The sequence below is a fragment of the Thalassophryne amazonica genome, chromosome 6 (genome assembly GCF_902500255.1).
Source record: "Thalassophryne amazonica chromosome 6, fThaAma1.1, whole genome shotgun sequence".
Lineage (NCBI taxonomy): Eukaryota > Metazoa > Chordata > Actinopteri > Batrachoidiformes > Batrachoididae > Thalassophryne > Thalassophryne amazonica.
The window spans coordinates 35406590-35430058 of record NC_047108.1 but is presented as its reverse complement, the minus strand read 5'-3'; the positions used below and the strand labels follow the sequence as shown (position 1 = coordinate 35430058).

The 23469-nt window shown below is 39.6% G+C and overlaps 1 protein-coding gene across 3 annotated transcripts in view; it reads left to right on the top strand.

Annotated features, from left to right (window-relative positions):
- brpf3b (bromodomain and PHD finger containing, 3b) overlaps positions 1–21828 on the top strand; it is a 57857-nt gene extending 36029 nt beyond the window's left edge. For 2 of the 3 annotated variants that reach the window (XM_034171983.1, XM_034171981.1), the window contains exons 8-14: positions 1449–1727; positions 2402–3013; positions 11366–11447; positions 11543–11631; positions 15778–15872; positions 17007–17161; positions 20645–21828. In XM_034171983.1, coding sequence (XP_034027874.1) covers positions 1449–1727; positions 2402–3013; positions 11366–11447; positions 11543–11631; positions 15778–15872; positions 17007–17161; positions 20645–20828 — 1496 coding nt within the window. In that variant the 3' untranslated portion in view covers positions 20829–21828. The remainder of the gene's footprint in view (positions 1–1448; positions 1728–2401; positions 3014–11365; positions 11448–11542; positions 11632–15777; positions 15873–17006; positions 17162–20644) is intronic. The other variant, XM_034171982.1, reaches the window with a different exon arrangement.
- Positions 21829–23469: the final 1641 nt, after the last annotated feature.

Here is a 23469-nt window from a genome sequence, read left to right as displayed (position 1 = left end):
ATCAGTTTCATTGCTAGTTTTCTATAGACAAGTCGGGATGGATACATGAACATTTCCAAGTCAGCGAATGTGTGTTGAACTTTATTTACATCAATTATGAAGAAATACAAACAGTATGGCACTCTATGGTAAATCTGTGTGGAGTAGACAGTTCTCAAAAACTGAGTGACTGTGCAAGAAGGAGAACAGTGAGGAAAGCCACCAAGATACCCAGAAAACATTTTAGGCTTCTCTGGCTGTGATTGGGGAATTGTGCATAGTGCATGTTTTGCATTTTGTATCCACAGTTGTACAGCTTCATTATGAAGTGGCACAGAGGAGGTTTTTATTAAAAGAAGACCTGAAAGTTCATCTGCAATTTGCTAGAAGGTATGTCTGAAATGGAAGCCTAGATTTAATGTTTTGGTGAAAGAAAACCCTCCTCTATACCACTTCATCATGACTCACCTGAAGTGGTATAGAGGAGATGCTATAATGCAGAGGAAGCCCTTTCTGCATACACGCCACAAACAGTCACTTGAGGTATGCTAAAGCACATTTGGACAAGCCAGCATCATTTTGGAATAAGGTGCTGTGGACTGATGGAACTAAAATTGAGTTATTTGGGCATAACAAGGGGCGGTAAAATTTGGAGGTGGTTCCATCATGTTGTGGGGCTGTGTGGCCAGTGCAAGTACTGGGAATCTTGTTAAAAGTTGAGGGTCACATGGATTCCTGTCAATATCAGCAGATTCTTGAACACAATGTTCAAGAATCAGTGACAAAGTTGAAGTTGCGCCAGGGCTGGATCTTTCAACAAGACAACGACCCTAAACACTGCTTACAATCTACTAAGGCATTCATGCAGAGGACCAAATACAACATTGTGGAATGGCCATCTCAGTCCCCAGAACTGAATATTATTGAAAATCTGTGGTGTGATTTTTAAGCGGGCTGTCCAAGCTCGGAAACCAACAAACCTGACTGAACTGGAGATGTTTTGTAAAGACGAATGATCCAAAATACCTTCATCCAGAATCCAGACTCTCATTGGAAGCAATAGGATGCGTTTAGAGGCTGTTATTTCTGCAAAAGGAGGACCTACTGAATATTGTATTTTTTTTTCTGTTGGGGAGCCAAATTAATGCACCTGCCTATTTTTGTTTAAAGATTTATTGCACACTTTCTGTAAATCCTATAAACTTGATTTCACTTCTCAAATATCACTGTGTTTATTTGCTATATGATATATTTAACTGAAATTGCTGATCCAAACAACCAATGATTTATAAAGGAAAATCGTGTAAATTATCAGGGGTACCCAAACTTTTACATGGAACTGTGTGTGTGTGTGTGTGTGTGTGTGTGTGTGTGTGTGTATATATATATATATATGTATATATATATATACTTATTAAAAAATGGATGCTGTTGACCATTTTTAGCTAACTGTTTTCTCTCCTCCCCAGTTGACAGTATCCTGGATCCAGATAACCGGCTTCATATGACCGTGGAGGAACAGCTGAAGGAGCTGCTTGACAAGCTGGATTTTGTCAACTCCATGCGATACAGTGGGGCCCGAACCCGTCGCATACGTCTGCTTCGGCGCGAGATCAACAACGTTCGCCATCGACAAGGCCAGAACCCCCACCACATTCTTCATAATGGCCATCTGAAAGAAGACGAAGAGCAGGAGGATGAGGATACTGACCTGAAGGCAGACAACTGCCTTTCCTCTTCTGATAAAGGTGGCTGATGAGAAGCACTGAAGTTTCATCAGTATGAATTTCCAATGCATGTAGCTTTGTAAAAAGTAACTTTTTTTTTTCAATGAGACCAGTTGTGAACGTGAGCTAACAGAACATTGTCCTCAGGTAATTGAGCCAGGGTCCCCCTACGCACCAACCACCCCACTGTCTGCAGTCTAGTAAGTAGGGGTCCACAGTCTCCTTAGCCATGGCTGCCTCACAACGTTTCTCTCCAAGTGCACTCATGTTGTCTGCACCCCTTCTATACATCACTGTCATGGGTTCACCACACTCCATTGGCCATATGCAGTCATCCCATATCATCCTACTGCAGACAGCAGACTAGTGTAGTGAAACAGAAAGGCAGAAGAGGAGTTGTGATTGCTGTCAGGAGATCATAAATGAATGTCTTAGTACCATGTTGCAGGGCTACATTCAACTTATATTTGTGAGAGCAAAGATATTTATTCACTTGTCTTGATAAATCGTTTCATACCAACAGAATCTTCAGTTACCGTTGGCTGTGGTATTTCATCAAAATGAAGTGTGAATCATTAAAAATTGACATCATTTTCAGTGTGAATACTACGCCACCACCTCACCCTGCATAATGAATGGATATTTGAAATGAACAAAGTGAAACTAAATTACATTTTTCTCCCCTCATCTTTCAGAAGACATCAAATCCACTTCTCCTCCAACACTGGAACCCACTGGGCCAGCTCCTCCGTGGCAGGGTGATGCACCTTTGGAGCCTCCCACCCTGCGGCCAATTACTGGGGATCCCCAGCCCCCAAACTGGCCCTTCAAATGTCTCAGGTTAGACGACGACCATTCAGACGGTATGAGAGAGAACATTAATTGCACTAAATCACAGGAGCGGCTGCTGTCACCGGTTCCCAGTTTGCACAGTGAAACTTTGGCAGCATCAAGTGGTCTCCCAGTGCTAAGTTCCCTGCAACGACCTGCCACTGGGGGAGTCGGCAGACGCACTTCTGTACTGTTCAAAAAGGCAAAAAATGGTGCTAAGCTGTTGAGAGATAGAGACAGTACTTTGGTGAATGGCAATGGCAACCAGCCACAGGAAGATGGTACAAGCTCTGCGCCTCCAGCACTCCACTCCACAGATAGAACCCCATCAACCACACCTTTGTCCACTCCATCAAAGACTCCACAGAATAGCCCGGGGCCTTCCAGCCTTGACGTAACTCAGCAGTGGAGCAAGAGTCTGGATATGTGCTCAAGTAATGAACTGGCCAGGATTCCAAATCATAGTTTGGAAAGTGGTGAGTAACTCAGAATGGAATGTAACTGCTAACATTAAGAACTGAGGCACAGATTAATTACAAAGTTTACATAAGTGTGATGTCATGTTACGATGACTCGTTTATAAGTGATAACTGTTCATTTTGATGCAGTCACGGTAAAAGCAGCAGCCCTGATTATTTTCAAGTTCTGCTTGTCCTCAGGTACGGATAGCTGGCCAGAGAATAATGTCCAGGTACACTTGCCAGCAGGTTCTGATTGTGCGGTCAAAAAATCCCATGCAGCTCTGCCGTCAGCTGAAATTCTGTCATGATTGTGTCATGTTAGAGAGTCCATTATCTCCTGAAAATAGTGTCTTCTTAGATTTTCCAATATGAGATATACATCTGTACGTCCAGGCGGTCCATAAAAACAGCGTGATGGAGACAGTCCACATCTGTGATCACAGCAGCAGTAAACCAGCATCCTGTGACACAAATAGCAGCATCACGACACTTTAAGTTCCAAAATTCGACAGACTCTGACAAAGTTAAGAGTTTCGAGGTGACGTGTGTCATCTCCTCTGTAAATCTGAGCCATCACTTTCAAATAAAAGCTCAGAAGTTTTTTTTTTGTTGTTTTTTTTTTTTTTTTTTACGGAAGTATAGCCTAAATCTGAATTGTTATGATTTTGGTGGGACATGTCCTTTAAATGCAGTCAGGTCTGTAGATATTTGCACAATGGTATATTAACCTTTGTACAGATGTTGAAAACAAATCATGAACATGGGCTTAAACTGCAACTTATTGACATAGAATTACAGTATTTTGTAAGTACTGTGTGTACAAGGCCCTATTAATCCTTGGTGTAATGTTAGCTAAAACGACACTGGTTGCATTGTAGGAAGTAAAGTAACTTATATTTATTTGTCTGTCTGTCTGTTAGCAGGATTACGTCAAAACTACTGCAAGGATTTTGATAAAATTTTCACCATACAGATATTAGGCCATGGAAGATTCCATAAAATTTTGGAGGTGATCCGGATCCGGATTCTGGATCAAGATTTCATTTTATATAGGCTTTGAAGGATTACATCAAAACTGCTTCACGGATTCTCAACAGATTTGCACCACAGATAGATATTAGGGCATGGAAGACACCAATGAATTTTGGAGGTGATCTAGATTGACAGACAACAGAAACCTTCAGATTGCTCTTGTTATGCTTGTTTTCTTCTGAGAACTTTCTGTACCTGTTTCAGTAAATCACAGTCCTATCATATTACTTGATTATCTTGTAGAATAATTGATCATGGAGAGAATAATTGCCGCATCAGTGTAGATGGGCAATAGTGACCTTCAATTTGCCAAATAGGTCTTCTAGTGAACTTGAGTAAATTCAAAAGGAGGATTACCTTTTCAAAGAAATGTTTCTGTGAGGGTATACACTTAGAATCTTAGTGCAAAGATTAGGTGTGATTAGTTAATACATAATATATTTTAATGCTCTTGTTAATATTAATAATCTCACCAGTGTGTCATATTCTTACAAAGAAATGACACATTGCTGAGTTCAGGAACACCAAAAGACCTGGAATGTCACTAATCGTGTGTTGCATTGCTGAAGAGGTATTTCCTAGTAGGAGGGCAGTTTAGCTAAAATTTCCATAGCAATTTTTGGACTACATGAGTGAATGTGGGATCTATGAGTGGATTTATGGGGTAAAAGCAGCAAGAAGGATGACACGGGTCAATTTAGTTTGTACAGGGGTCGAAAGTTAAAGTTGTTCCAATTTTGGTACAAAAGTGATGTAAATTATTGGTTCAGTTAATAGGGTTTTAAAAAGGAACACCTTGTACCATGTGTCATGCTTATCATGTTACAGGGTAACACATGTCACAGAATTCAATAGATGGCAGCCTTGTTTGACCTTAAGTCAAACAAGTCAAGTTTATTCCATTTATTAATTCTATTAGCTCAATCAATAATAACACTATTGTACAAACTGAAATTGATCTTTGTCATCATTCTTGCGCTTTTTACGACATAACTCTATGGCGTTCAGTCACAGATAAGCTAAACTATACCTTTTTCAACTCTTTATGATCAAACACATATGGCATACCTTTCAGTACATTTGCAATATTTTTTTAATTTTGACCCCTGTGTAATTCTTCATTGACCCCTGTAGGTCATTAGAGGTCAGCTCCAGGATGCCTCTACATCTGATATTAGTTCATTTAGAATATGTGTGCCAAATTTCTTGCTTTTATCACAAAAATGCGCAATTATTTTGCCTATCTGCTGTGCTATAGTCAAATGTGTAATTCCAGGACTGCCCACCTGATTTGCAAATACAGTGAAAGCAAAAAGCTGCTCTTTGTGCTCATTTTCACCTTCAGTAATTTATGGTTGATAAAACCTTCACCTCTGTTTAGATATTTATACATATATACCATTAGTAGTATACCATGCCAGTAGTATACGCTGTATATCACTTAACTGATATTGTTGTGTGTCTAGGTGGATGATTCCTTTTAACATCTCACATATTACACTGGTCTACATGCAAGAAAAAGCACTTTTGGGATATTTAAATCAGTCAGGTCTGGAAGTATGCATTGGTGGCACATGCCTCCACCCTGTCTCCTGGTTTGTAGCCACGCAGTCACATGATTAGTGCACACCAACCTCCCAAAAGTAGGCATCCATCTATTGCTGCCATTTAAAAAGAGGGCCTTTTACAGTTGCTAGGGTCCGCAATGTTGAGCAACCTTGGTACAGGGTCATGTACAGAGAAGTGCCCCACATGGTCATTGTTGTGGCAATCCCTTTTTGGCAAAGAAGAATGTCTCTTGATTAATTCCCAGACAGGATGGTGGATGCAGAAATGACTGAACAGGCCCAGTCTTGACACTCACTGTTTCTGACAGATGCTGCATGTAGTTGCTGCAGGAAGCTACTGCCGTTCAGGATCGTGCTGTCTCTCCTTCTTCCTTCTCTTTGTTGTTTATCTGCATTTTTTGGGGGGGGACTTCTACTTCTGTGTGGATCATTGCTCGCCAGCTTGCTCAGTCCCTCGCTTTTTCATTTTTCATTTGATGGAGCAATTTTTGAGGTTGTACTTCAGGAGGTCATTGTAGTGTTTTTGCTGCCCTCCTCCGGACAGTTAACATTCGCTCCGCTGGGAATAGAAGACCTGCTTGTGAAGTCGGCTGTCATTTGTCTGAACAACGTGACCCAGCGACCAAAGCTGGTTCTTGATGATGACACACTCAATGCTCTGGAGCTTGGCTTCAGCCAGAATGCTGATGTTGGTACAGTTGTCCTCTCACCTGATGTGGAGGATACTCCTCAGGCAGCATTGGTGGAATTGCTCAACGGTCTTCAGCTGTCTCAGATCCATACTGAGATCTGAAGTGCTCAGGGATCAGATTCTGAAATGCTGCAGTCACGTCATCATTGATTCCACAGACATCAACGTATTATCTGCAAAGTCAAGTTCACTGAACCTTTCATTACTGAAAGAAGACACCCAAGTTGTTGGATACCACAGTCTTACTCAACACCCAGTCCATGCAAGCATTGAAGAGAGTAGCGACCAAAACACACCCCTGATAAATGCATCAATGTGAGGTTTTTAGATTCCGCACTCACACCATACTTGTACAGTACCTGTGTGTAGGCCAGTTATGTCCACCACTGTATTGGGGATCATGTGAGTTCTCAGGATGTCCCACAGTGCAGTCAAACCAACTGAATTAAATGTTTTATGAAAATCAAAATGAGCTACAAAGAATCACTGCTGATATTCACCCTTACCCACCCTTAGTGAGTACATGCAAAGGTAAGATGCAGTCGTTAATTACCATTGATTGCTCTGGTCACTGAGCAGTAAACATCTGAGTTTGAATCCTACTCAGAACGACCATTGCATGGATGTATCTCAGCACAGAGAGCCTCTGTACTTATTGCAATCCATGTGATCAGTCTTTACGGTCCAAAGAGGGACAGCAAACATGTCTCACCTTGGAATCAAACTGGTCTCCCACATGGAAGAAAAGATTGCTTGCAATGCTTGGAAAACAGAATCTCATACCAACTGGAAGAATTCAGTCTCAATAACACAGATCTCTGAAACTTTCATGACTTTCAGCTATTTCAGCACCTTTGCAATTGCAATGAATTTTGGTGGTTTACTGGTGGATCAGCCACCAGCAGCCGGTCTGCTCTGTGTCAGCCTGATCCCGTCAAATCTCAGGAGCTAAGGAGTGCAGCATCTGGTTAGTACTTGGATAGGAGACCTCTTTGGAACACCAGCAGCTGTGTGTTTCTCCAGGTAAAACTGGAGTTGCGTCAGGAAGGGCATCTGGCGTAAAACTTGTGCCAAATGCCAGTGCAGAACTGGCTGTATCCGCTGTGGCCACCCTGAACAAAAAGGGAGCAGCTGAATGGACAACAACAACAACTGGTGGATCTGCCACCAGAACTCTCGAGATGTCCAACACCCTGGCAGAAAATTACACAGCTGCTCAAAGTAACCAGTCCTACAGCCATCATTTGGCTGCTGAGATTGGGTGTAGGCTTGGAGGCAGTGGTGGGCACAGCTAACCAAAAAAATTGCTTCAGTAACAGATAATGAGCTAACTGAAAAGTTATCTTTTATAAAGGTAAACTGATAAACCACCCAAAAATTTATCAGAAGCTACAGATAACCAATAACTTCCAGTATTGTTTCCGGTACACTTGCTGATTTTGAGTTTTAACACCACAATCGCTTCTGGTAGCATCAAAGGCGACTACAGACCCAAACAATGAATCGGCACTTCTGTCTTTGAGCGCCCTGCCCACTGCTGGAAGCTCCTGTTTATTACATAGCTTCCAGCAGCGAAGCAGTTGAGAGGAGCAGCGAAGCTCAACTCTTTACTCAATAACAGCGTTGCCGTGAAGCGGAGGTCTTGGAAAATAAAGCAGTGCTGACTTACGGTTTTGAGTTATAAATAAAATTAATACTGATAGAATAACTCCATTAATGTCGCGTCTGTCATTTGTACAAAGTTAATATATATATAATATACCATCCCTGGTTCTCAAGACCAGGCACCTAAGTGGCTCTACTCTACTCTTCTATTTTACTCTTCCTTTTTAGATATTTAGATATACCTTAGTATGCTAGCATAGTTCCACCTTAGAATTGGAATATAAGATATACCTTACTGAATTTTCATATATCTTTTAATGTTGAATAATGCATTAATTCTGAAGTTTTGTAACAAACACAGACAGATGGCAAATGATTATGGGTAGAATGTGCCTCCGCTAACACTGATTGGTTGACTCATTCATTCTATGTAAACCAACACATTAATGTGAGGTGTGTCGTGTGTTGCTGTTTACAGATAAATATGCTTTTGTAAAATATGCCTTTTTTTTTTGTAAAAAAAAAAAGGCATTTTAAAAAAAAAAAAGCCAAGTTGTAATTAGATAACCATCTGATATAACCGGTGTCAAAATAAATAGAACACTGCCATCTACTGGACACTCAGTACTAGGGTGAATACTGCCATGAACACTACTGGCCAGTAGATGGCAGTAGAGACTGTGAAAACTTGCCAAAACAAAAATCCAGATAATCCCTAACGCAAACTGAATTTCAAACATCTTATATATATTACTCTGGAACAAAGATGACAGACAGTGTTTGACATAAACAGGACTCTAATAGCAAACAGGAATTGATTACAGTGATTCCCATTGAAAATAATGGAGCAACCTGAGCTTCTTCTGGCATTTTTACATAAAACAAACACAATAACAACATCTGTAAAACCAGAGAATATATTCACGAGAGTTTTAGGCACAATATACAAAGAGTTTAATGCTGTTGCCTGTGTGGAGCCTGATCAGAGCATCTCAAATGCATTTCTTCTGTCCTGAATGTACTGAGGGTACCCATAATGCACCTGGACACAGCATGTCAATACTAAAACTTTCAAAATTAGTGCATTACTTTAAAACTAAAGCATATCTGATATTTTCACTTTATAAAACTTCAGACAACAACTGGAAATTAATTTAAATTTAAATGGAAGTTAATTTGAACATAACTTTAAATTAATGTCATGTTAAAAATTAGTTTGGTTAAAACATTAACCATAAGTTAAAACTATTCCTCTGAATGATTTGGGTGATATTGCCAGCGTATCAGTATGGGTTCAAAAGAAATTTGCTCTTTTCTTTTTTGTGACCAGTTCTCCTTTGCCTGCAGAGGATAGAGCGGTTTCTTCTAGAACCAGCTCTCCTCTGTTTACGGAGGATAGAACTGCACATCTACTATAAAACATTTAACAGGTTGGTACTCAACTGTTTTTAGATTTCATAGATGTTTATAACTATTCAGCTTTGTTTACCACGTCTGCAAAAATACGTTCGCGGTCTAAAAATAATCAGACCAAAACTTATCGGAAGATAATTTGTCCGATGATGGTTTTCAAAGTTATCTGAAAAGCTAATCCAATAATGAAAACATTATCTTTGACAATTAGCGGTTAGCGGATTAGCGGAACTGTGCCCACCACTGCCTGGAGGAATGCAGTGATTCAACTCCAGTGCGCAAGCAAGGTGGTCACTACACCACAGCTGTGTCAGCTGCTTGCAGTTTTTTCAAACAGATGACAGCCTTCCTCCAGTGCACCTCACAGCCTACTTTGTCAGCTCCTTAAACAGCCTGAAATTTCTATAAAGCTGTTCACTGTGATACTGATTGACATTCAGAGTTCCCTCACAGATTAAACATATCCTCCTAACATTAGTGACTTGTCCTGAAATAACTTATATTTTCCATTCAGGTCACTAGTTGTGTATATGTTTGGAAGTCCACCACGCAACAGTCTGACCTTGAAGGTTAGTGCGATTACATCTGCAACAACAACCAGATAGCAGTCTGCAGGGCTTCAACAAGGATCCTTATGGAAGCCACAAGACTTCTGTGGTCAAGGTTCACACACTGGACGCATGTATAGAATCTACAGTTCTGCCAGTGTCTCTAAGGTAATTCTGTGAGATCATGATTAAGCGCCTTAGCTACACCAACAGTATCTGAATAACATATCCAGTTGTGCACTCAGGACATTGAAACTGGATTTCAGCAACTCTTAACCCCTGACTTTTTGCAAAGTCAAAGAGGACTAAGCCATTTTTGCCATGATTTCCATATTCATTGATAAAGTCCTTGTAACCCACCCTGTTGGTGTTAGTGGTTGCTTTGAAATGATCCATGACCAAAAGAGTGTTACCACTGTAATCATGGAATAAACCTACTAGTAGAACATCTCCCTCAATAAGATATCATTCAGGCAGAGTATAGACTGTTACAACAGACAGGACACCCAAAGAATTTCCTTCAGTTCGAGACTCATAATATTCTTGTTGACACGGGTAACGTCTCATTGTAATTGGAAAGAGACATTCCGCCACAACAACTGTCAACGAGTATGCTGACCCTTTGGAGTGTCCAGACCAAAAGTATCTAGTAGCTTCCAGGTTTTGGACTTCAGAGAGTGCTGCCATTGCAATGTTGAGCTTTCTGAGCTTCCTTGATAGAAGTGGAAGATGGTCATCCTTGTTGAGATAAAGTATTTTCCAAGTGTCCACCTGGATGAGGCGCTTCAATTTTGGACCTTGGCACTGCCAGAGAGTAGACAATCCCTTAACACTGCAACAGTCACCACCCTCCAGACACTGAAGCCTTGGTGCTTTCCAGTGGTTTCTTCGTTTCCAGTGATGCTTGTCAAATTGTTTTCACCACATTCTCTTTATAACACTTGCCACCTTTCAGTGGAGGGCATCAGCAGAACTACCCCCACAGAGTGTGGGAAAAGAGAAGATCTTTTCTGGTGGTGAAGTGTTTTCCAACTTGACTGAAGTAACACTGCCCCCCCCCCCCCCCCCCCCCCCCCAAAAAAAAAATTTTTAAAAGGTCTTGTTTTTAGGCTGGAGGGTCACTGGAGAATGCAGTCATCATTTAAGAAGAGTTACCACTCAGTCCCAAGTGACAAACTTTTGTGTTTGAAAATATCAAATTTCTTCACTTCAGCTTTGAAATGATCGTCTGTAATTTGCATGTATATGTGTATTATTATAATGAGTGTACCAGCGGTTACTTTTGACCTGGATGGAAAGATAACGTGCACCTAAGTTTAGAATTGTATAATTTGTCATGTTTAATGTAATTTGTATTGCTGTTTAGTGCTTAAAACACAGCATAATCATAAAAGGAATGTCAGATTTCCCTCTATACCCTTCCCACCCCAAGTACCTGTGCCTTTATTTTTTAAATGGTAATCTTGGCAGCACACCAGCAGCTATTCTGAGATGTCTCATTTTCTTTCAGGACTGACAAATGGTTTCAACTGTCAAAAAGAAAGTGGGTCTGACTCTGAGTCCAGCTGTTGCCCAGTCCTTCACAAAGAAATGTAAGAAATAGTGTTCAAGTAGTCATTGCTTTGCTGCTTTTAACTGTGATTGACAATCTCATACTTTTTCATGGTTGATGTGTACTGTCTTACAGCAGCTCAAAACCCAAATGCAGCCTTGGGAAACCAGCTCTTTCCAAAATTCCCTTTCTGGAGATTGTCAATGGAGACTCAGGTTACCCTGGTATAGTTCATTTTCTTCCACTTTCCCCATTTCTTTTGTCCACTTTGCACTTGACACTTTGAAAAACTTAACAACTCGCCTGGAAATGTCACATAGCAGAACGTTGATGGCCATTTGTTATTTAAATGGGGCCACTTAAATTAGTTACTTTGTACAAAAGTTCATTGACACAATAGGTTGTTTGTGGGATATTATGCGTTGTCTTGTGAAAATATGCTAGCTAGAGTGCACATGTGAAAAAGGGCTCAACATTCATCCAAACACTTGCCTAGATAATTATCCAAAGTGCAGTATCTTGTGAACAAGAGAGATACTTGAACTCCTCCACTTGGGGCGATAATGCTCCACCGATGCAGAGGGGACAGTCCTTCTGACAGAACCATAGTTTCAGATTTGGAGGTGCTCATGTATACAATGAAATTTGTCCTCTTCGTTTAACCCATCCTTATTACAGCTAGACACAATCCAAGCATTAGGAGCTGTGGGCAGCCACAGTCCGACGCCCAGGGACCAACTTCAGATTTAGAGACGCTGACTTGGTCAGAGACAGAGAAAAGAGCAGACCCCAAACAAGCATGTTTTTAATATTAGTGGGAGGAAACCGGAGTGTCCAGAAAAAACCCATGCATAAATGGGTAGAGCATGCAAACTCCATGCAGAAAGGACCAGGTTGGAAACGATCCCAGGACCTTCTGGCTTTGAGGAAAGAGTGCTAACCATTAAGCCACCATGCAGTGTATAACTGAACAAGGCTTTATACTAATAGCACTTTGATTGCAAACTCATAAAACATTGAATACACATACAAAATTTTGCAATTGCTTTTTTTTTTTTTTTTTTTTTTGAAACCTGAGTTTGAAATATATATATATATATATATATATATATATATATATATATATATATATATATATATATATATATATATATATATGAATCTGGTTTTGAAAAAAAGTTGGTTGTAAGGTTCGTGAAACAACTTTATTTACTTATTTATGTTTGTTTATTTTGCCTTAGAAACAAACTGGAGGAATGGCTAGAGATGTCAGTGGAAACATTAATTTGATTGAGTGAAAGAATTCTAATGGGTAGCTATCAACAGTCCATCCTGAGTGTTATTTCATTATGTGAAATAGGATTGGAGTCTGTTTTGATATGTTAATAATATTTCAAACTGGCTTTCTGTGTTCCGTCACAGATTAGATGGATGGACTTGTCAATGTCAGATTTATTTATATAGCACATTTAATACAGACAAACTGCCCAAAGTGCTGCACACACCCAAAACATAATAATAATAATAAAAAACACAGCAGGAACAAAATGGCTAAATTGATAATCACAAACAAATCAGGAATCGGCTAGTTTGAGTCGAAAGCCAGAGCAAACAAACAAGTTTTTAACCAAGACTTGAAGATGTTTAAAGACGGAGCCATATGGACATTCAAAGGAAGCCTGTTCCAGAGTCTCGGAGCCGCCACTGAAAATGCAGGGTCTCTCCTGGTTTTCAGCCGGGATCTCGGCACTTCCAGAGTCAGTTGATTGGCCGATCTCATATTTTGACCAGGAGCATGAACCGACAGAAGCTCGGAGAGGTAAGAGGGAGCCAATCCATTTAAACATTTAAAAACCAACAGCAACAATTTGAAATGAATCCTGTAACTGACTGGAAACCAGTGCAGAGAGGCCAATACAGGAGTTATGTGGTCCCGCTTTGTGGTGCCCGTAAGCAACCGCGCTGCGGCGTTTTGGACCAATTGCAGACGGTGAATGGACATTTGATCTAGCCCACAATATAGGGAGTTACAGTAGTCCAAACGACAGGTGACAAAAGCATGAATCACTCTCTCCAAGTCAGCCCGGGGCAAATAGAGTTTAACTTTACCCAAGAGACGAAGCCAAAAAAAGCTAGACTTGATTACAGTTAATTTGCTTTTCAAATTTAAAAGAACTGTCAAAGTATCTAGGCTTGTCACGATACCAAATTTTGCTGGACAATATATTGCCTGAGAAAGTATCATGATATTATCAACGTCATTTTAAGACCATCTTGATATAATATAATGAAAATACTGCATCAAAATGCAAGTACATCTTTGCAAACAGCATTGAACTTTTAATTCTCAATAATATTCAATATTGGAATTGAAACATGCATGTAAACAGCAATATAGCAAGACCAGCAAAATGATCATGTTCACCTTTATACAGTAGTGTTCAGAATAATAGTAGTGCTATGTGACTAAAAAGATTAATCCAGGTTTTGAGTATATTTCTTATTGTTACATGGGAAACAAGGTACCAGTAGAGTCAGTAGATTCTCACAAATCCAACAAGACCAAGCATTCATGATATGCACACTCTTAAAGACAGTCTGGAGTTACCTGTAAGTGCTGTGACAGAAGACGCCTGTGTGAAGCTAATTTATTTGCAAGAATCCCCCGCAAAGTCCTGCTGTTAAATAAAAGACGTGCAGAAGAGGTTACAATTTGCCAAAGAACACATCAACTGGCCTAAAGAGAAATGGAGGAATATTTTGTGGACTGATGAGAGTAAAATTGTTCTTTTTGGGTCAAAGGGCCGCAGACAGTTTGTGAGATGACCCCCAAACTCTGAATTCAAGCCACAGTTCACAGTGAAGACAGTGAAGCATGGTGGTGCAAGCATCATGATATGGGCATGTTTCTGCTACTATGGTGTTGGGCCTATATATCGCATACCAGGTATCATGGATCAGTTTGGATATGTCAAAATACTTGAAGAGGTCATGTTGCCTTATGCTGAAGAGGACATGCCCTTGAAATGGGTGTTTCAACAAGACAGTGACTCCAAGCACACTAGTAAGTGAGCAAAACCTTTTCTACTTGTTTTTTACTAATAGCCCAATTTCATAGCCTTAAGAGTGTGCAAATCATGAATGCTTGGTCCTGTTGGATTTGTGAGAATCTACTGAATCTACTGGTACCTTGTTTCCCATGTAACAATAAGAAATATACTCAAAACCTGGATTAATCTTTTAGTCACATAGCACTACTATTATTCTGAACACTACTGTATATGGAATGATAAGTCGGTATAATAATTATTGTGACAGTCGACTTGTATCTGAACCTTTTTCAGCAGTAATTGGATTGCAGGTGCTCACTCACCTCAACGGAACGTACTTTAACATGAAGTTGTCCACCCAAAACTCACTAAATGTCTCACGTCATAATGAAAAATGTTTAACCTCTATTCAGTAGGACTGGGATGGTATTTATCTCCCAATACAGTGTGTGTCAGGATACTTGTGTGATAGTTTGATATCTACTGTGATTCTTCAGAAGTGCCATTCTATATGCTTTGCAGTTTGTTACACTTCTTGAGACTGTATAGAATAAATCATATTTACATAGACGATGCACATCACATTTTTCCCACAGTAGCGTCCCATTGTATATTTGGTAATTTAATAAATAAAATGCTTTATGAAGTAAGAGTGCCACCATCCAGTGTATCTTTATCAGCCCCCTATTTGGCTGCATATAAATCTGTAAAAATGCTTTGCATGAGGGTTGGGTGATGTCTGTTTAATTAACATATCAGACTGAACTCTTCTTGATATCTTGGACTATTTTTTTTCCATGCTTGGCCCTCAGTTAAGGGCCAGCTGGTACACTCAGCCAGCACTCGCGTCACTGCCAACCTGCAGCTGGCCCATCTCAGCCTTTTTATAAACAAAGACTCACGGCATGCTTATATTCTGCCTTATCTGTCCATCAGTGCTTAATTTGATCTTCGGGGAAATCCCTTGTACAATCTCTTATGCTCGACAATTTGTTTTTGTTTTCTTGTTTGTTTGGTTTTTGTTTGGTTTTTCTTGTCTACTTAAAACAGAGGTGATGTCATGGAATATTTAGATTAGGTCTCTACTTTGTACCATCTACTGAGTAAAAGCTGTGCCACATTCTTTCCACCTCATCTGTCAGTTTGTAGTTATGTTCATTCTGGGCTAACTCCTACTATTTTGTAATATTACTTTTAAAATAAGTCAGTTTCAGGAAAAAGTATAGTCATACAAAATGACACACACACACACACTTTTTTTTTTAAGGAAATATAAAGTTCTTTTGGTCTTCTTGTTTCTTGTCTGTTGTTCTTGTGCAGGCGATGGCATCCAAATGTCTGAGGATGAGACCGAGCTGGAGCCGCTGGATCTGGTTTGGGCCAAGTGTCGAGGATATCCCTCCTATCCTGCTCTGGTAATCCCGATACATGGATAGATCATCAAGAATGGCATTGGTTCAGTCGTAATTTATGTATATCATAGAAAAAGAATGTGCATCTTTACACGTGCATCATTTTTTTGTTGTTTTTTTGTTATTATCATGATAATTCAAACATAAAAATATCCAAAATAGCAAGTGACAACACAACAATCAACCTAACAGTTGACTCTGCTGTACTCTCCCCGTTGGTTGGCTACTTTGAGCAGCTTTAGGAGGCAGATCCACCTTCCAGGACAGCGTACCAACCAGCTTACAAAAGGTGCAGGGTGGAAGCAAGAATTGAGAGCGCATTTGTGCGCACAATTTTCCAGATGGCATGCTCCGAAAGCTAGCATTGTGTTTTATAAATAAATCTTTTTCTTAACAATAAATAAAATTTGAATGAATTAAAGCAAAACTTACAAGAGTTATACTGAGTAGGATTCAGTGGCAGCTGCATGCTGCTTAGCAACTGGAGGATTGTGGCTTCACACACAAGTTGACCATTGACTGCTTCTTTGCAGCATGTGATGATTTTTACAAAGACTTTTCATTTGGTTGATGAGGCTGGTTTGTGGGACTTCCAGAGAATTTGCAGGATGCGTGATGCAACACAAATGTAATTTGTGGAAAAGCAGCATGCTTCCCTGAGCGAGTGATCCAGTATGCATGTGCTTCAGTGGTGATGATTGCAGCAACTGAAAAATACCAAGAGAACCAGACATTAGCCGGCTCCTTTCTCAAAGTGACGATAGACCGGGTTCCTGCCTGGGTGGTTGTTTATCACAACTGAGGGCATATTTGTAATGGATGAGGCAGCACAGCATGAAGATGTTTAACTAAGTCTATTCAGTTTGTCCCATCTTTCATTCGGGGTCACCACAGCAGAAGCGAGGTGGATCTGCATGTTGATTTGGCACAAGTTTTATACCGGATACCCTTTCTGACGTAACTCCACACTACAGAGAGAATGGGCAGGTGTGGCCTTGAACCAGGAACCTTCTGCTTTGGACACACGTGCACTTAACCACTTGGCCACCACGCCTAGTGTAAAGATGTTGAAGTGGTGTAAATGTGTAGTATTAAGAACATATCTGAAGCTCCTTCAGATGGACTCTTTATTTCCAGGTCATCGACCCAGAGATGCCTGAGGAGGGCCTGCTGCACAATGGGGTGCCAATCCCTGTCCCACCTAAAGACGTTTTACATTTAGGAGAGCAAAGGCAGGAAGAGACTAATGAGAGACTCTATCTGGTGCTGTTCTTTGATAACAAGCGGACATGGTGAGTGCTGAACATACAGAAATATATCTAATGCAGTGGCAGATCTCTAAAATTTTGGCTTTGGCATGGTGGGATGGGAGGATGGTACATGGAAATCTCCATGTATATTATGTTGTTCATGTGCAGTGCAGCGGTTAAATTGCAGCCTGATCAGTCTCAATGTGAACTCTAAAATTTTGTGACATTTTGCGGGATTTGAAACCTCACACACAAATTACAGTTGGTCTATTTACACCCCCATACAGTAGATGGCAGTGTTCTCTGCATTTTAACGGAGGAGGGGACGAGGAAGTGATGAGAGCATTTGAATTTTCTATAATGCTTTTTGGCACATATGTCTGTTTTAACGCTCAAACCTTCAGAATTTGTGCATTACTTTAAAACTAAAACATATAGCTGATATTTTCACTTTGTAAAAATGACAGAGGTGACATTCATTTCAATAACCTGTCTGGAATTAGTTTGTTTAAAATTTTAACCATAAATCAAAACTGCATTTCTGTGCATGTCTCGTACAACACGTCTGCAAGACTGTATGGCTGTGAAAATTATCTTTTTTTGTTGTTGTCCTGAGCATTGTATTTTCTATTTTTCTATCTGATGTTTAGAGATGTTTAGGCTTTTAATCTTGATTGATTTGGGGCATGACTTGACAACATAGTTCAGCTTTGAACACAAATTAAACTGTTTTGAGGTGAAAATTTGGTTTTGCAAGAAGAGTCTGGGGTTTTGCGAATGTAGCTTGAAAATTGGGTTTTGTGTTGACAGTTTAGAGAAAAGGAGAGCAGCTTTTGAGAAATGTGTCTTAGCAATTGAGAAAAACTGTAAGTACAACCCCTGGCAATAATTATGGAATCACCGGCCTCGGAGGATGTTCATTCAGTTGTTTAATTTTGTAGAAAAAAAGCAGATCACAGACATGACACAAAACTAAAGTCATTTCAAATGGCAACTTTCTGGCTTTAAGAAACACTATAAGAAATCAAGAAAAAAAAATTGTGGCAGTCAGTAACGGTTACTTTTTTAGACCAAGCAGTGGGAAAAAATATGGACTCACTCAATTCTGAGGAATAAATTATGGAATCACCCTGTAAATGTTCATCCCCAAAACTAACACCTGCATCAAATCAGATCTGCTCGTTAGTCTGCATCTAAAAGGAGTGATCACACCTTGGAGAGCTGTTGCACCAAGTGGACTGACATGAATCATGGCTCCAACACGAGAGATGTCAATTGAAACAAAGGAGAGGATTATCAAACTCTTAAGAGAGTAAATCATCACGCAATGTTGCAAAAGATGTTGGTTGTTCACAGTCAGCTGTGTCTAAACTCTGGACCAAATACAAACAACAGGGGAAGGTTGTTAAAGGCAAACATACTGGTAGACCAAGGAAGACATCAAAGCATCAAGACAGAAAATTTAAAGCAATATGTCTCAAAAATCGAAAATGCACAACAAAACAAATGAGGAACGAATGGGAGGAAACTGGAGTCAACGTCTGTGACCGAACTGTAAGAAACCGCCTAAAGGAAATGGGATTTACATACAGAAAAGCTAAACGAAAGCCATCATTAACACCTAAACAGAAAAAAAAACAAGGTTACAATGGGCTAAGGAAAAGCAATTGTGGACTGTGGATGACTGGATGAAAGTCATATTCAGTGATGAATCTAGAATCTGCATTGGGCAAGGTGATAATGATGGAACTTTTGTTTGGTGCTGTTCCAATGAGATTTATAAAGATGACTGAAGAGAACATGTAAATTTCCACAGTCATTGATGATATGGGGCTGCATGTCAGGTAAAGGCACTGGGGAGATGGCTGTCATTACATCATCAGTAAATGCACAAGTTTACGTTGATATTTTGGACACTTTTCTTATCCCATCAATTGAAAGGATGTTTGGGGATGATGAAATCATTTTTCAAGATGATAATGCATCTTGCCATAGAGCAAAAACTGAAAACATTCCTTGCAAAAAGACACATAGGGTCAATGTCATGGCCTGCAAATGGTCCGGATCTTAATCCAATTGAAAATCTTTGGTGGAAGTTGAAGAAAATGGTCCATGACAAGGCTCCAACCTGCAAAGCTGATCTGGCAACAGCAATCTGAGAAAGTTGGAGCCAGACTGATGAAGAGTACTGTTTGTCACTCATTAAGTCAATGCCTCAGAGACTGCAAGCTGTTATAAAAGCCAGAGGTGGTGCAACAAAATACTAGTGATGTGTTGGAGCGTTATTTTGTTTTTCATGATTCCATCATTTTTTCCTCAGAATTGAGTGATTCCATATTTTTTTCCCTCTGCTTGGTCTAAAAAAGTAACCCTTACTGACTGCCACAATTTTTTTTCGGGATTTCTTATAGTGTTTCTTAAAGCCAGAAAGTTGCCATTTGAAATGACTTTAGTTTTGTGTCATGTCTGTGATCTGCTTTTTTTCTACAAAATTAAACAACTGAATGAACATCCTCCGAGGCCGGTGATTCCATCATTTTTGCCAGGGGTTGTAAATGGTTCTCCCGCTGTGATCACTTCCTTCTCCAATGTCATGACTCACCTGGACGTTCCTGGTTTTTAGTGGCATGCAGTTCAAAATCCGAATATTTATCTCTTCATTAACCACACACCGGGAAAGCATTAATTTCAAACAGTTGTTTAATTTTATTCTTAAATACTAAAAAATAAAAAAAAACTTTACATATCGTGTCACCTACACTTTAAAATAGATAAGAAATCTATTTTATGCAAATTCTGATTAATGCCTCACAGCGACTACCAGTCCGAGTGAAGGCAGCATGATGGCAGTGTCACATATGTTGTTTGGTTGTTTGTTATATTTGTAGTTATTTAAAATAAAGTTCATGTTTAAAAAAATTTAAAACACTGAGCCTCAGTTTTATTTCATTGCCATTAGGGTTTGACGTGTTCAGAATCTCTTCCAATTTGTATGAATATATTTGCAGATATATCACAAAGTTTTTACTCCATAATATTGTATTGGCTCACAAACAATCCATATCGGTTTGGCTGTTCTGTTTGTGTGAAATGTGTAAATCGGGAGGAAAAAATGTGTATGAGATGTGTAGGGGTGAAAACCCACTGCTTTATTTGTGGGCCACTAAATCCCTGGACTTTTCTGAGGCAACAAAGCTGACAGTGAGTACTTATTATTGCCACATATTATAAGCTAGTTATTAGCTCTTGTCATTGTCATTGAAACAAATCCCAGGAGCACATTTTAGTTTAAGAAAGTGCTGAGATTGATTTTTTTTTTTTTTTTTTTTTTGGTCGTCTTCTTCCTTTCATCCATGCAATACAATAGCTTTTTGTTCTATTTTGTCCTCTCTGGCCAGTCGTGGGTGTGGACACGTTCATGCGTGCACATTGGAAGTCTGGTGTGCAGCTTTATATAATGTGGCTTGAAGTAATGATCACAGCTCTTAAAGGTCCTGACTGTCGTCTGTCTGTGTCTGACTGCAGGCAGTGGCTCCCACGCGACAAGGTCACACCTTTAGGCATAGATGACACAGCAGACAAGCTACGCATGATGGAGGGCAGGAAAGCCAGCATTCGCAAATCTGTCCAGGTGGCGTACGACCGCGCCATGATCCACCAGAGCCGAGTCAGCCACAGCCACGGCTTTGTCACCTCAAACTACCTGTAGCCCTGCAGAGGGCGATGCTGAACCTGTCTGTCCACATTTCTGCTTGTTCTTAAAGCAGCATGTGGACAATGTCCTGGTGAAGGATTGGAGCTCATGACAAACCTGCTGTTTCAGGACTCAGTGGTTCAGTTGCGACAGGTATGGAGCTCCACCTGCTGGTCACACCTTCTGTGGTCAGTAAGTTCAGGTTTTTTTGAGCAGTACTCTTTGTTGTTTGGGGGGTGTTTTGTTAAAGGACTCCCCTCTGTTTTTCTATAATGCTACTGCCAAGGTATCAAAGAGTCTGGAAAAAGTTCTTCATTGGATGGAAGACCTTTGAATGAATCACTGCCATCTTTTATACAACAGCCTTTTACTCTGTAATCTATTTACAAAAATACCTGGATATTTTAAAAGCACACTTTGTGTACATATGATTCTGTATTATCTCACTGATTTTACTTAATTTAACGTTGCTCTTCTTAAAATGCGTATTTCAATCAGTGTGTGTGGGGAAAGTGAGGATGTGTATATTTGTGGATGAGAAAAAAATCCTGATATGCATGTATATTTAAGTTTTCTTGATCTAATTTCACTGTGCGAGTGTATTCAGAACATACAGCACAACACAATGAGCCACTGTTCTTTATATTTGATTCTGTTTTTGATACAAAGAGAAACTTTATTTATGGAAGAAGTATATAAAATTTCCTTCAGCTTCTCCCTTGTTTTCACTCGGGGTCGCCACAGCAGATCCAACATGGATTTACATTAGTTAATGTGGAGGAATAAATTTATTTAAAATAGATGGTTTTAAAGACATGTAACCCATACTTTAAATGTTGGTTTATAATAATTTCGGCCAACTCTGTCTTTGCCGTTAAAGCTGAGAAAATATTATTTATTGAGTTCTTAGATCTGATGGGAAAATACACCTTTATAAGCTTGTACAAACTGCATATTTTTTCTGCTTACTGAATCAGCTTTTCCTTATTTTGGCAAATAAAAGCTTTATTAAAAATCTTTGGGACTTTTTTGTTGTTTTGTCATTTCCCATTCTAATATTTTAAAGCAAACATTTGATTGTTTGACACCGTCAACTTACCTACAGTAGTGTTCAGAATAATAGTAATGCTATGTGACTAAAAAGATTAATCCAGATTTTGAGTATATTTCTTATTGTTACATGGGAAACAAGGTACCAGTAGAGTCTCACAAATCCAACAAGACCAAGCATTCATGATATGCACACTCTTAAGGCTATGAAATTGGGCTATTAGTAAAAAACAAGTAGAAAAGGGGGTGTTCACAATAATAGTAGTGTGGCATTCAGTCAGTGAGTTCCTCAGTTTTGTGGAACAAACAGGTGTGAATCAGGTGTGCCCTATTTAAGGATGAAGCCAGCACCTGTTGAACATGCTTTTCTCTTTGAAAGCCTGAGGAAAATGGGACGTTCAAGACATTGTTCAGAAGAACTGCATAGTTTGATTAAAAACTTGTTTGGAGAGGGGAAAATTTATACACAGGTGCAAAAAATTATAGGCTGTTCATCTACAATGATCTCCAATGCTTTAAAATGGACCAAAAAAATCACAGACACGTGGAAGAAAATGGAAAACAACCATCAAAATGGATAGAAGAATAACCAGAATGGCAAAGGCTCACCCATTGATCAGCTCCAGGATGATCAAAGACAGTCTGGAGTTACCTGTAAGTGCTGTGACGGTTAGAAGACGCCTGTGTGAAGCTAATTTATTTGCAAGAATCCCCGCAAAGTCCCTCTGTTAAATAAAAGACGTGCAGAAGAGGTTACAATTTGCCAAATAACACATCAACTGGCCTAAAGAGAAATGGAGGAATATTTTGTGGACTGATGAGAGTAAAAGTGAAGCATGGTGGTACAAGCACCATGATATGGGCATGTTTCTCCTACTATGGTGTTGGGCCTATATATCACATACCAGGTATCATGGATCGATCAGTTTGGATATGTCAAAATACTTGAAGAGGTCATGCCCTTGAAATGGGTGTTTCAACAAGACAATGACCCCAAGCACACTAGTAAATGAGCAAAATGTTGGTTCCGAACCAACAAAATTAATGCCTCGCAGATGTGAAGAAATCATGAACTGTGGTTATACAACCCCTGGCAAAAATTATGGAATCACCGGCCTCGGAGGATGTTCATTCAGTTGTTTAATTTTGTAGAAAAAAAAGATCACAGACATGACACAAAACTAAAGCCATTTCAAATGGCAACTTTCTGGCTTTAAGAAACACTAAGAAATCTGGAAAAAAATTGTGGCAGTCAGTAACGTTTACTTTTTTTAGACCAAGCAGAGGGAAAAAAATATGGAATCACTCAATTCTGAGGAAAAAATTATGGAATCATGAAAAACAAAAGAACGCTCCAACACATCACTAGTATTTTGTTGCACCATCTCTGGCTTTTATAACAGCTTGCAGTCTCTGAGGCATGGACTTAATGAGTGACAAACAGTACTCTTCATCAATCTGGCTCCAACTTTCTCTGATTGCTGTTGCCAGATCAGCTTTGCAGGTTGGAGCCTTGTCATGGACCATTTTCTTCAACTTCCACCAAAGATTTTCAGTTGGATTAAGATCCGGACTGACTGTGAACAACCAACATCTTTTGCAACAT